The sequence below is a fragment of the Haliaeetus leucocephalus genome, unplaced genomic scaffold (genome assembly GCF_000737465.1).
Source record: "Haliaeetus leucocephalus isolate CR32 unplaced genomic scaffold, Haliaeetus_leucocephalus-4.0 Scaffold153, whole genome shotgun sequence".
NCBI lineage: Eukaryota > Metazoa > Chordata > Aves > Accipitriformes > Accipitridae > Haliaeetus > Haliaeetus leucocephalus.
In genome coordinates, this window is record NW_010972589.1 from 830,771 (window position 1) to 843,182 (window position 12,412).

The 12,412-nt window shown below is 38.9% G+C and overlaps 1 protein-coding gene across 1 annotated transcript; it reads left to right on the forward strand.

Annotated features, from left to right (window-relative positions):
* Positions 1–54: 54 nt before the first annotated feature.
* On the forward strand, positions 55–10,777 carry UBA5 (ubiquitin-like modifier activating enzyme 5). Its single transcript, XM_010562029.1, has 12 exons — positions 55–267; positions 1,431–1,476; positions 1,569–1,658; positions 2,854–2,963; positions 3,387–3,473; positions 3,987–4,071; positions 4,913–5,017; positions 5,195–5,322; positions 6,530–6,665; positions 7,136–7,211; positions 7,944–8,050; positions 8,619–10,777. Exons 1-12 carry the CDS (start codon positions 122–124, stop codon positions 8,700–8,702), a joined length of 1,200 nt encoding a protein of 399 aa, XP_010560331.1. The 5' UTR covers positions 55–121; the 3' UTR covers positions 8,703–10,777.
* The last annotated feature ends 1,635 nt before the right edge of the window (positions 10,778–12,412 follow it).

Sequence of the window (12,412 nt, forward strand, 5' to 3'; positions counted from 1 at the left end):
CCGCTCCGGCTGGGAACGCTCGCCTGAGGCGTCGGCGCGGGCAGGGGACGGCGCTCCCTGCCGCTCCCGGAAGCCGCCTCAGAGCGGGGAGACGTGTCGCTGCGGCGTTGCCGGCGCTGCCATGGCGGAGCCGGGCCGGCTTCAGCAGCTGGAGCGGCGTGTGCGGGAGCTGGAGGAGGAGCTGGCCCGGGAGAGGGGCGGCCGGCCGGCGCCGCGGGCCCGCATCGAGAGCATGAGCCCGGAGGTGACGGACTCCAACCCCTACAGGTGCGGCGGGGCTGAGGGCGTGCGGGAGGGCCCCCGGGGGGCGGGGGGCTGCGCCTGCGGGGACTGGGTTGTGGGGAGAGGGCCGGGGCTGAGCCGCGGGGAGGGGGCCCGGGCGCCGAGTCGGGACGTGGGGGCTGGGGAGAAGGGAGGGCGGCGGGGTCCGCGGCCGCGGGTTGGAGCTGTGGGCCTGGGTGAAGGGGAGGCGGCGTGTGGACGTGGGCGAGGCCAGGGAGGGGTGGGCTGGGTGTGCTGAGGGGGGCGTCGGGACGACGGTGAAGACAGGCGCTCTGCGGGGCGGAGGGGAGAGGTGCTCTCCCGTTCCCACCGCCGGGGCTGGCAGGGCCGTACGTCGGAGTTGCTTTGTGTTATCTTCCTGTGTGGTACGGGGGGGGGGGGGGGGGGGGGGGGGGGAGAGAGGGAGGAAACTGTGAGGTTTTCAGCAAAGTTGCTAGTAAGTGGGGCGGGTGTTGGCATTATGGGAGGTCTTACTCTCACTCCTCAAACTTACCTATTTTAGAGTTTGGTTTAGAGCAGTCTTGAGCATCTGGGACCCCTTCTAATGCTCAGCAGTTCTGGAAATCTGATGCTTCCCCCCCCAGGATGAATTGCTTTAATACAAGTTGATACTTGTACTTTCATTGATACTTTCTATGAAAAAATACAATAGCAGGATAAAACATTACTTTAAAATTCTTCCAGTTATCCTCACAACCTGATATTCTGTAATTAATTTTTTTTTAAATGTTATGTTGGAGTTAATCTAATCAAATTGATCAGAAAACAGTGGGAGAGTCTTCACTGGCCTGCTGCCATATGGTTCATTAAAGAAAAAAGTGTAGGCTTTCACTCTGTAAATCAGGGATTCATTTACAAAAATAGCTATGGATTCTCCTGCTTTCGTTGATGTTACTCGTACCATCTGAATAAATCCATGAGTTTCTGCAGGGTTAGTACTCCGTTGCTGTTGCTCACAGGAAGGTATCTACTATCTCTTTTAGACTACCTAGCTGGCAGTCACAACTGCAGGGAAAACAGCAGGCTTGAGTTTGGTGCTTGGTGGGGCTATTTTTAAGGCAAAAGTGATTTTAAATATCTGAAAAGCAAAGTTGCTATTAGAAACGTAGAGAGCATTTTCCATATAACGTTGCTGTTTTTCTTTGTAGTCGATTGATGGCGTTAAAAAGAATGGGAATTGTCAAAGACTATGAGGTAGGATTCTATCTGCATTAAAACAGCCTGCATATTTTTCCCTGTGAGAACCACTTTCGATATACTGATCTGTATTTTATTTCTTTCTACAGAAAATCCGTACCTTTACAGTTGCAGTAGTAGGTGTAGGTGGAGTTGGCAGCGTGACTGCTGAAATGTTGACAAGGTGTGGCATTGGTAAGGTAATGAGAGTTTTCTTCTACTGCTTTATAGTAGATGGACCAGTCTTCTTCGTAAAGAGTTAGATTCGATTTCGCTCAGTTGATTTTGCCCAAACAAAAAAGTACTATGAAGAAAGCACTCAACCACGGCTCTTGGGTAAACATCACAAATGAAGAGTTTGTATTTTTCTTATGCTAGTAAAATTGATTTACTTAGGGCTTAATCCTGTATTGTGTAGATGATTCTTGTTTGGATGCTTGTCTTCTCTGTGCTCTTATATGAGCCCATCTATCTAACCTTCATACTGGATTATTGCAAAAGGAAAACAAAATAAAGAAAAAGAAGGGAGTAACTCGCATAGAAGATTAAGTTGTATGTTATAAGAACAAGTTGATATTCATGAAATTGAAATGTGGTAGATGTCAAACATATTTTTATCACAAACATTAGTTCATCACATGGCAGAGCTAAAAACTTAGTAGCAGTTAAAAATAATTTGGTGTGTGTAGAGATAACAAGAACCTCCAGAGTTAATAGAACAGGATTTATCTTTAAAGAATGAATTTGGGGAATGGCTTAGATGTTTGTATTTCCAGTCAAAGCCTGCCCATTTACTCTTGGAACTTTAAGAAGTTTCTTAATACAGAGGTGATGCAATTTTTTTATTGCAAAGTTTATTCTCCCTTCCGCTGAAGGAGCATTTCCTGAAGACCAGCATCTTGGGCATAAGAAAGGACATTGGACAGTTGATTCAGAATTTATAATAATCAACATGTCCATGTATTATGTAGGTATTTTAAGTGAATTGGTTTTGAAGAACTATATGCCAAGACCAATGAACAAAATTACACATTTCTAGTTAATACCATAACAGCAAGTAGGAATGTGACAACAGAGGTGATAGCATTCGTGTACATGATCTGTTGAATATTCTTAGTTTAGATCAAATGAACGGATTGCTTTTTATTAAGAGTGGTTTTCATGACTTAACAAATCAGTTCCCGGTGAACAGCAGCTAGAATTCAGTCTTTCATGTGCTTACAGTGTTGGTGCCTTTTGTATGTGAACTGAATGGGACGGCGGGGGTGGTGGTTTGTTTGGGTTTTTTTTGTTGTTGGTTTCAGAATGAGTTTTGCTGTTTAAAATGCCTTGCCATGGTGCTGTGGTTGCAGAGTCTCTGAAGATTCACATATGTTAATACAATCTTTATTATAGCTGCTTCTGTTTGATTATGACAAAGTGGAGTTGGCAAACATGAACAGACTCTTCTTCCAACCTCATCAAGCTGGATTAAGTAAAGTGCAAGCAGCAGAGCATACTTTGAGGTATAACTTAGAGAAGTGGGTATCAAAATGTATTTACACAGGATGCTGCTCCAGAAAACCGATGTTTCATTCTAAATCGCTTGCAAAGTGGCATGATCTAGTTTGGAAATTTGAGTATAAAATAGTTGTGGGAATGATTGATACTTTAAGGACATTTTTGTACTGGCCAAAACCTCAGTGTAAGTCTACTTTTTAAGTATAACTAATTTTGTTCAGAAGTTTGGTATAAACTGTACCACTTCAGTATGTTGTGGGTTTTTTTTTTTCCTCTCTCATCTAATCTGTGAATTTTTGACAAATACGGGTGTATTCTAGACTTCAGACTGGAAGACTAAAACTGTAGCAACACTTGTGAAGTCAGGGAGTAGAATGCAAGTTATCATTGGTTTTATTAACATTGACTCATATTATTTCCTCCATAAGGAATATTAATCCTGATGTTCAATTCGAAGTACATAACTACAACATCACAACACTGGACAACTTTGAACATTTCATGGATAGAATAAGGTAAAATCTCTCACCTTCTGCTGGCATGTGGCTCTAAATACAGCCTCACATTTTTACTGTTGGGTTTTTTTCAATTTAATGACTTCCAATTGAAAGCCAGTGGGAAGTATGTATATATGAAGACACTTTGCTTTGGCGTAGTTTCAGGTATGCTTTATAGAATGAAGAAAGAAAATAGTTTTTAGCGGATCTGACAGAGAAGTTCTGAAATAACTTTTCCCATTTGCAGTTATGTTGTAGAAAGATACAATTCTCTAATACTTTGTACTGTAAGTGTATACTATATGAAACTGCTTTTAATCTAAAATGCCCATATATTTAAATCCCAGCTTCAGCACACTGTTGTTTCTACTGTAGATCTAAGATGCTAGTTGTATCCTGTTCTGCATTTGCACAAGTTTTGTTAGAAATACACTTCCCATATGCTTCTGTACTCTAAAGCAGCAAGTTGATTGCCATGTTGGTATTTTGTTCTGCCAGCAATTTCATGCAAACTTGTGATACTCATTTCAGTAACGGTGCACTAGAGGAAGGGAAGCCTGTCGATCTTGTTCTAAGCTGCGTGGACAACTTTGAAGCTCGCATGGCAATTAACACGGTAAGGCCATCAAAGGCATGAGCTTGTGGAAGCCTATTTTCTCCTATAAATAATGTTAGGAATTGTGGGGACTAGAGAAAAGACAGGACCTTACCAAGAATCTTCTAAGAAATTTCCTCCTTGGTTTAAGGAAGCAGAATCTGAGCTTTTACCCAGTTCTTACAAAACACATTCTACACATTCAGCTACAGACTTCTAAGTTACTGGCAGCTGATGATTAGTAAAAGAGTTAAGTGTCATAATCCCTCTCTGTCTTTCCAAATTATCCTGTTTATATAAAGGTATTATCAAAGCCTGGTATGTTAAATCTTACAAACTTTTTAAAGACTGTGTATAGCTAATTGTATACTTCATATGACTTTTTGTATACTAAAAATGCCTTAGGGCTATGTACTTAATCGAACTGCTTTTCTTTATAGTAGCAGCCAATGTAGGGTATATGCCAAATGCATGTTTTCTGTTATTCTTAAGCTAACTTGATCCATAAATTGCACGCACTGGAGGCACACAGATCACTGTATCCATGCCTTTACAAGTAGTTCATGCTGTTAGATTCTGTAGTGTGCTAGTAACTGGATCGTTAATGTATGTGTGTGTTCAAAAATCTCAGATCCTCAGGAAAGCACAAAGGGTTGGCTTCACGGAGATAACTTTAATTTGTCTTTTGATAAAAATTTCTGTTCTGCCTTTTCATGTTCCTTTTTCTGATCATAGTTTTTTTTGTCTCAAAGCAGGAAGATTAATGTGTTTAATTGCTCTCAATTTACAGTGTGTTAGGTGGGTTTTTTTTCTTTTAATTAAACTTCTGCAGTGCTGATGTGTGTGTTTCTGTGTTTGTAAGGCCTGCAATGAACTTGGACAAATCTGGATGGAATCTGGAGTGAGTGAAAATGCAGTGTCAGGACATATACAGCTGATCATACCTGGTGAATCTGCTTGTTTCGCGGTATGCAGTGCTCTGCTGAATTGCTCATTTATCTTTTAAAGCGGGACTGGAAATATGAAGATTAGCTGGCTAGTGAATGTGATCCTGGAACAGCTGATGGAGTAGCTTAAAATTTTGTGTGATCTGTGGGGGTTTTTTAATACTTTTTTTAAACTTCATGTGTTTATTTCCCCTCAGTGTGCTCCTCCACTTGTAGTTGCTGCAAATATTGATGAGAAAACATTAAAACGAGAAGGAGTTTGTGCAGCTAGTCTTCCTACAACTATGGGTGTTGTGGCAGGAATTCTTGTACAAAATGTTCTGAAGTAAGTGACTGAGTTGTTGCTATTCAATGTACAGCACACTAAGAGAAAGAAACCTGAAGGAACATTTCATAATGATGGGTCCGCTTCTTTTTATATGTTTGTGGCATATTTCCTGAAAGTATTGGCATCATTGGACAGGGCTGAAATATATACTGCTCGAATCACTGGTGTGTTTACTTTGGAGCTGCTGTTTTTAGTAGAACTTTTCAGTGGTATGAAAATGTCTTCAGAGTTTTCCTAAGAATTTCTCTTACTGTGTACGCACGCACACAGTTTTTTCTTAGTTCTGCATTGAAACATGCTCCCATTTGACATCACTAAATTATAGACAAAAAATGCTAGTGTTGACTTGTCTTTGAAATATTGTACATGGACAAAGAATAATTTCTCTTGCAGTGTTTGTATTCTAAAAACCTGAGGTGAATTAAAAATAGTTATATAGCAATACAACATATTTTAATATTTTCAAAAAGTACTGTCACATGACTGCAACTGCTGAAAGAACTGCATGTATCAGCAAGGAAAATATTTGAACAACTTTGTACTAGGTTTCAAAATGATACACTGTGTTTTACAAGCATCTTTGAGAACAGGATCTTATTTAGCCTGTTTTTAGCATTAGCTTGGTTTTGTCAGCTATCCTAAAATTTCTAGTTACAAAGAATACAAGTACTGTTTGCAAGTGTGCCTACAAACAACAAAACTCCATTTTCAGCTGTGCAGAGAGGTATTATACAAAATTGCACAGCAGCATGTGTTTTTTCTTTAATGAAGAATGCAAACATTGCAGCTTAATTTAAATCTTTATTTTCATTGCAAATCTGACCCTACAGTAAAGGTGATTAAACTGGTTCTGATGAGGTGTTGAAAACTCTCCCGTTGAAACACTCAGGTGCCCTGTATTACAAGCAATGGATAAAGGCACAGGAGAAAACTGCTTACGTATTACTCTAAACATATTTTTTCTGAGACTGTAGCTGGCTTGTTCTCACACACTCACACCACAAGAGGACCAGGTTCTATGTTGATGCAGTTATGGTGTTGCAGGTGACTACAGCTTATTTTAAGACAATTACAGTAACTTTTGCAACTTCACTAGTGTGAAAGTGTATTCTAAAAGTTCTTTGAGGAAAAAATATTCCTTGAGCAACTGAATTTTTAGGTTTGCACCTGTATATAAGGGCCTGCTTTCTGTTTGTGTTTCTAGATACCTATTAAATTTTGGTACTGTGAGTTACTATCTTGGTTACAATGCGATGCAGGATTTCTTTCCAACTATGTCTATGAAGCCAAACCCACAATGTAGTGACCGAAATTGCAGAAAACAGCAAGAAAATTACAAGGTAAAAATGTTTTGGGTGTTGTTTTTTTGTTTGTTTTTTTTTCCCCTTTCTTAAAGTGTTAAGAACAAAGCGAGCTACAGATCTGTAGTAAAAGAAAATTTTCTTTGCTACTCCAGTTTTCAGCAGCCTTGTCTTCAAATGGTTGCACGTGTTTCTAAATTAGAAATACAGTACCTAAAGTTATCTTAAAGCAAAGGGTAGGCAGAATGGCTTGCATTCAGTTAGATAGTATTTTCTCCTACAGTAATTGCTCCACCTTTCTGGTAGTCATGTATTTTTGAGTGTTAATGGGTTTGTTGTTTTTTTTTTAACTTGCAGGTATTCTGCCTTTTTATGCCTAACCAAGTTCTAAATGGTGACTGCATAACTTAAAAGAAGTGTGAATATTAGATTTGATCTTCTTTGCTGTTGTTGAAAATTGGACTATTATATATATTATGGTTTTTTATGCTTTTGTGTTTTTCCTTCAGAAAAAAGAAGCTGCACGACCAAAACAAGAAGAAATTGAACAGGAAGAAGAAATAGTACACGAAGACAATGACTGGGGTAAGTCATCAGCTGATCTCTGTTTTGGGTGAACACACCATAGGGTACACAGGCTTCTGGTTCCTGTTTTTGCAACTTACGCTGCATTAATTACTGCTGGTTTTTCACAGCCTTTGACAGTAATGTTACCACAGCTTGCTGATGTTTTCTTACTGTAATGCACAGGTTTTAGGCTCAAAATGTAACCGCCGTTTGAAATAAGAGAATGGTCTGAAGACGATATGAAAGATGTGAGGGGATGTATTCACTGTGTGTTCCTTTTAAATATGTAACTAAAGAGTGTTGGTCATTTCCATAACCACTGTGCTGAGACATCCCGTGGGTTTTTATATTCCTCTGAGGGCTTTAAATTCGAAGGAATTGTCTTAAGGCATGGTGAGCGTGTTTTAAATAACCATTTCAAGAGTGGATATATACATTCTGTTTATTACATGATATGGAAAATAATCTTCACTTACCATTGGGAGAAGTGACCTCACGATAAGATTTAAATGGTAAGGACAAGGATGTCCTATAGGAGAAGTGCCATTTTTGTCCATACGTTACTTGTATAGAACCATTTCATATATTGTAAAGGGAAAATATTTTGTATTGATAATGGAATGAAGTAGTTGGAAGTGAAGGCCTTCTTTTCTGCTTTTTTCTTTTATTTTGGAAAAGTAGCTACCATTTTCCTCTTACTGTGATAACATGGTGATTAAAGAACGTTTTCTTCTAACTTTTAATGCAAAGGCATCGAATTAGTATCAGAAATGTCAGAAGATGAGCTGAAGGCTGCATCTGGCCCAGTACCTGAGCTTCCTGAGGGAATTACTGTAGCATATACTATCCCAAACAAGGTAATGTATTTATTCTTTATCAATTTTTGAAATACATATTTTAGATTATAATACCAGCCACTTCAGTTGCCCTTTAAACCTGAAGTAAAATTCCATCTTGAACAATTGCTGTGAAACTGTACCTCAGTACATCCAGTTAGTGCCTTCTACGGTCCAGTTTTGTGTTTCTGTGAAATACATTTCTTCAGGTATGGATGCTAGTGTGAACGTGGTTTTCAGGCGACAGGAGTGAATGTATTTGGGGGCTGGGGGAAGGAAAACAAATGTGAATTTCTCAGTTGATGTTTTGGTGACTGATTTTTACCGTATTTATCTTATAAAAGCTATATGTAGTCAAAGAGCAATGAGTATACCTGGGGAACATAGAATCTGTATCTATTGCAGCCAGAACATTCTAGATTCTAGTCAGGATCGCTTACAATTTAAGCTTATAATCACTTATGCCTGATCTTGCAATTGAGTGCTTGGTTCTAGGAAAATGGTGTGGTATAATGGCAATAAAGCTTATTTGTGCAGAGTTTTTTGTTTGCTGTTTTTGTTGCCAACTTTTTCTTCCTGTTTCTAATAGGAAGAGAATTTGGTAACTGAGGAAACAGTAGCAGAGTCTGAAGAAAGCCTGGAAGAACTCATGGCCCAAATGAGAAACCTGTAGCGAAACAAACATGAAGAACAACTTTTGGGAGTTTGGATTGATGTTGGATTTTGAGAAGACCAGACTTTTTTTTTGTCCTTACCTCCACTGAAGTGTATCATTACATTTCTGCTGAGATGGAACTGTTACAGGGACAGGAAGGAAACACACTTATGGTGTTTACATTCTGTTGTCTGTTCACGTCTTTTAACATATGGAGTTGTGCTAGTGTAAATTTTAATTTCTCAGCATTGCTAGTGTCCAGATATTCAGTAGAAAATAGCAGGAGATGGATAAACTAACAAAAGCAGGTGCAGCACATTATATGCGGTATCATGTGCTGAGAACAGCATGCAGTGCAGGAGCAGTGAAGGACAATGGCTGCTGGAGAGGACTGAGTTGGTCAAGGGCAGGTGCTCCTGCCTCACTCACATTGCTGCTCCTGATTTTCCAGGCACCCGCCCCCATCCTTGTTCACCGGTCTCTCTAAATGCTTGCCCTGGACCACACTGCGGTTACTTTTTCTGGGTAAACAGAACATTTCAGCCTTTTCGTCTGCCTTAAATATCTCTGGGATGGATTTTTTTTTTAAACTTCCCTCATTTTATCAGTGGTTTACTACTGCTTCTTCTTAAATAGCTGCCAGTATGTCTTGTACGTGGTAATGCTTTGAGTGTGCTGCAGCAAGGCAGAGTCTTTGGTTAGTAGGCAACTACACTAGGAGACTGACTATTAGCATGTCACCGTTTCAGCTGGCAGATGCTGTAAGAATTACTAGCAACACTGGAAACAACAGGAGATTTTGTCTATCACTTTGAAAATCAAAATACTGTATTTTTGTTGGTTACTAAAAGTTTAGCTACGATTCTGATCTATCCCCATCATGTGGGCTGTGTTATGGAATATACTTCAGCTGAGTTTACATAGGAAAGCTTCTAAAATTAGATGCTCTAAACTTTGTTTATTGTTGCAAATATCTTCAGTGGAATAGTTGAGCTATTGTACTTGTCTTGTAAATAATGTTAGTAAGGTCATGTTATCTCTTAAATTATCACATTAACCTGACCTGTAAATGTACACATCCTGTCTTGCCAGTACCCTGCAGAACTGGAAGTACCAAATTTTGACTACTGTGGGTGTCTAATCCAGAACTGGGTTATTACTTGAGTTTGGCTTAGAACATAAATTTTGGCCTTTGCACTATAATACAAGTATTTCCAACTTGGGCTGTTCAAAAAACCTTTCCACACCATGATGCAGCCAACACAGAACCAGCTCATAATGGTAGCAGGATCTGACCAACATGTAAAAAGAGAGTAATATCATGGAGGTGCTTCTGGTTCTTAGGGCAGCTGAATGAATACTTGCTTAGAAATCAAATGTGTTTTAACTAATGGTTACAAATGTCAAAATCTGTTTCCTCCACAGTTGACACTAATTATATTATTTACATAAAAATCATCTCTGAAGCTAGTGAGGGAGGTTATGGGTAGGATTTGGGTGTGGTACATTATGCTGGAAAATGGAAGAGGTTTTTTTGGATTGAGTTCAGTTTTGGAGAAACCAGATTTTAGAAATGAACTGTGAAGAGGGATGGGAATAGAGTAATGAGATCGTTAAAAAGGTACATACTTGAATCAGTGTCACTAAGTCTAAATTAGCTTGATCCAAGTGCCAGTTTAAGTGTTACTTACCTTTCTTTGTGACTTTACCTTTCTGTTGGGAACAGTAAAACTGAGGCATATGCCTGGGTCTGGAGATCCAGAGGCAAAATGGCTGACTCATTCCTACAACAGCTCAGTTAATCTTGCCTCTTAACTGCTTGGCTGACCTGACTGCCATCACACAACTGATGGCTTTGTAAGAGGCAACTGCTTACCATTTTACTTCATTACAGTTTTATAAGCAAATTCATACACTTTTGGATGCCCTCTTACCGAGTATGTGAAATGGTTCTCATGTTACTTTCAGACTTTCAAGTTGTATATACAAGAAGAATTTGAAATAATTAGAAAATACATTAAGGTCACTGTATGTGCCAATGGCTAAAATTACTTAAAAATAAACAGCATTAAAAAAAAAAAGCAGCTTTAAGGATCTTTAATTAAAAAGACATTTATAAGTATATATTATACAAGTATGTTATAAAACATAATGGAAAATTTATGACTTCTTCTTATGAACTAACAAAGCATATTGCAATGGTTTAGTCCAGCTTTGTTTACTTGGCAATCTTATAAAAGAAGCTTTCAGTTTTTACAGTGTGTCATGAATGTTGTTGAGATATTGATACTGTGACTGTACGATTAAGTTTCCATTGAAACTGCTCACTTTCTGTTTTGAGGTGGAGTTCTCCTACACCAAAGTATTCGGCATACACCAGATAAAAATTACTTCCTTTTTTTAATGTCCATGATGTGCAACTACAGCTACATGAACAACTGTCTCGAGCACTGTGACTACAGCTGTGTAAGCTTGCAGCCAACATGGGGCCTGCAAGATCCCCCACTGTTACTCACCATCCTGTTTTACTTTCTGTAGAACAGTAATAGTCCATATTGGAAATCATTAAATGCAGCAAGTCTGGTATAACACTGACAGTCTAGAAAGTAGCTTCTTATTTAAGCTAGCAACATTAAGGAAGGCTATTTAGGAGAGCAAGACACATCATTATACCTGTTAAAGTCAGAACAGAGGTGACAAACTAGAGCAGGCACCTGATGATTCGTAACACTGGCTTTAGAGGAGGGAAGTGCCAGGTCTGAGAAGAGTAGGCAACAGAAACACATACAAGCTGAGACAGGTGAGGTTTTGGAGGGGGTTTTTTGGGGGGTGCTTTTTTTGGTGGTCGTGGGTTTTTTTTTTTCCTTTTGCACTTCTCCTCACTCAGTAACAATCCTGCAAAGAACTTTCCAATTTTCAGAACTTTTCAAGGTGGCTGGAATACAGTGGAAAAACTCTTGCTTTGATTAAAACCCCATTTTCTGAAGTAAGGCAAAAATATTCACAGAGCTATTGCAAAGTGTCAACTCTTGTTGCTGTATTGTAATACCTTCAAGAGCTATTTTTGATTCTTTTTCAACTAAATCTTAATCTTGAAAGTCAAATACAGCCTTACCAAAGTACTAAATTATTTCTAACCAGAACAAGGGCTGAAATGGGTTACACTTAACTCTGCTCTAAGAGGGAAAAAATATACAGTGGAAGGTAAGTACCCCTTGGAAGTAAAGGCCATTTGCATTTTTCAAACTGGATCACATAAATCTTTACATCAGTTGCCTCTGAAACATTACAGCGAAGTTTCAATTAATTTTTCACTTACATTCAATTTTTTTTACAAAAAGTCTTTTTTTAGTATGTATTATTTAAATTGGTTCATGGGTTTATGCACTGAATGAGAACAGACTTGCAGACTGGTTCTTCCAGGTGACTAGAGTGTTACAAAATACAACAGGCAGGTAGATTTGATTAGCATCTCTTTATCTGACAGCAAACTATTTTGCATCACTATGTTCTTCCAGCTAGTACAAACATTCTTGTATTTTAAGGGATTCAGTGAGATTAAATAGTGAAAGTACTGCTAAAGGGTTAACAACAGGGAATCGTCTTTGTTCCAATTCCTCACTGGAAGTATTTTTTACTGAACACATTTGAATCTGACAGCAGCTTTAACTGTAGCTGATTATGTATTTAGATACATCAGCTTCCCAAGGTAACCAATTATTTTTGCA

Coding starts and splice junctions, on each gene's coding strand:
- UBA5 (XM_010562029.1), top strand. CDS start 122: ATGGCGGAGCCGGGCCGGCTTCAGCAGCTGGAGCGGCGTGTGCGGGAG. Junction 6,666..7,135: donor AACAGCAAGAAAATTACAAG/GTAAAAATGTTT, acceptor TTTTTCCTTCAG/AAAAAAGAAGCTGCACGACC. Junction 8,051..8,618: donor CATATACTATCCCAAACAAG/GTAATGTATTTA, acceptor TGTTTCTAATAG/GAAGAGAATTTGGTAACTGA.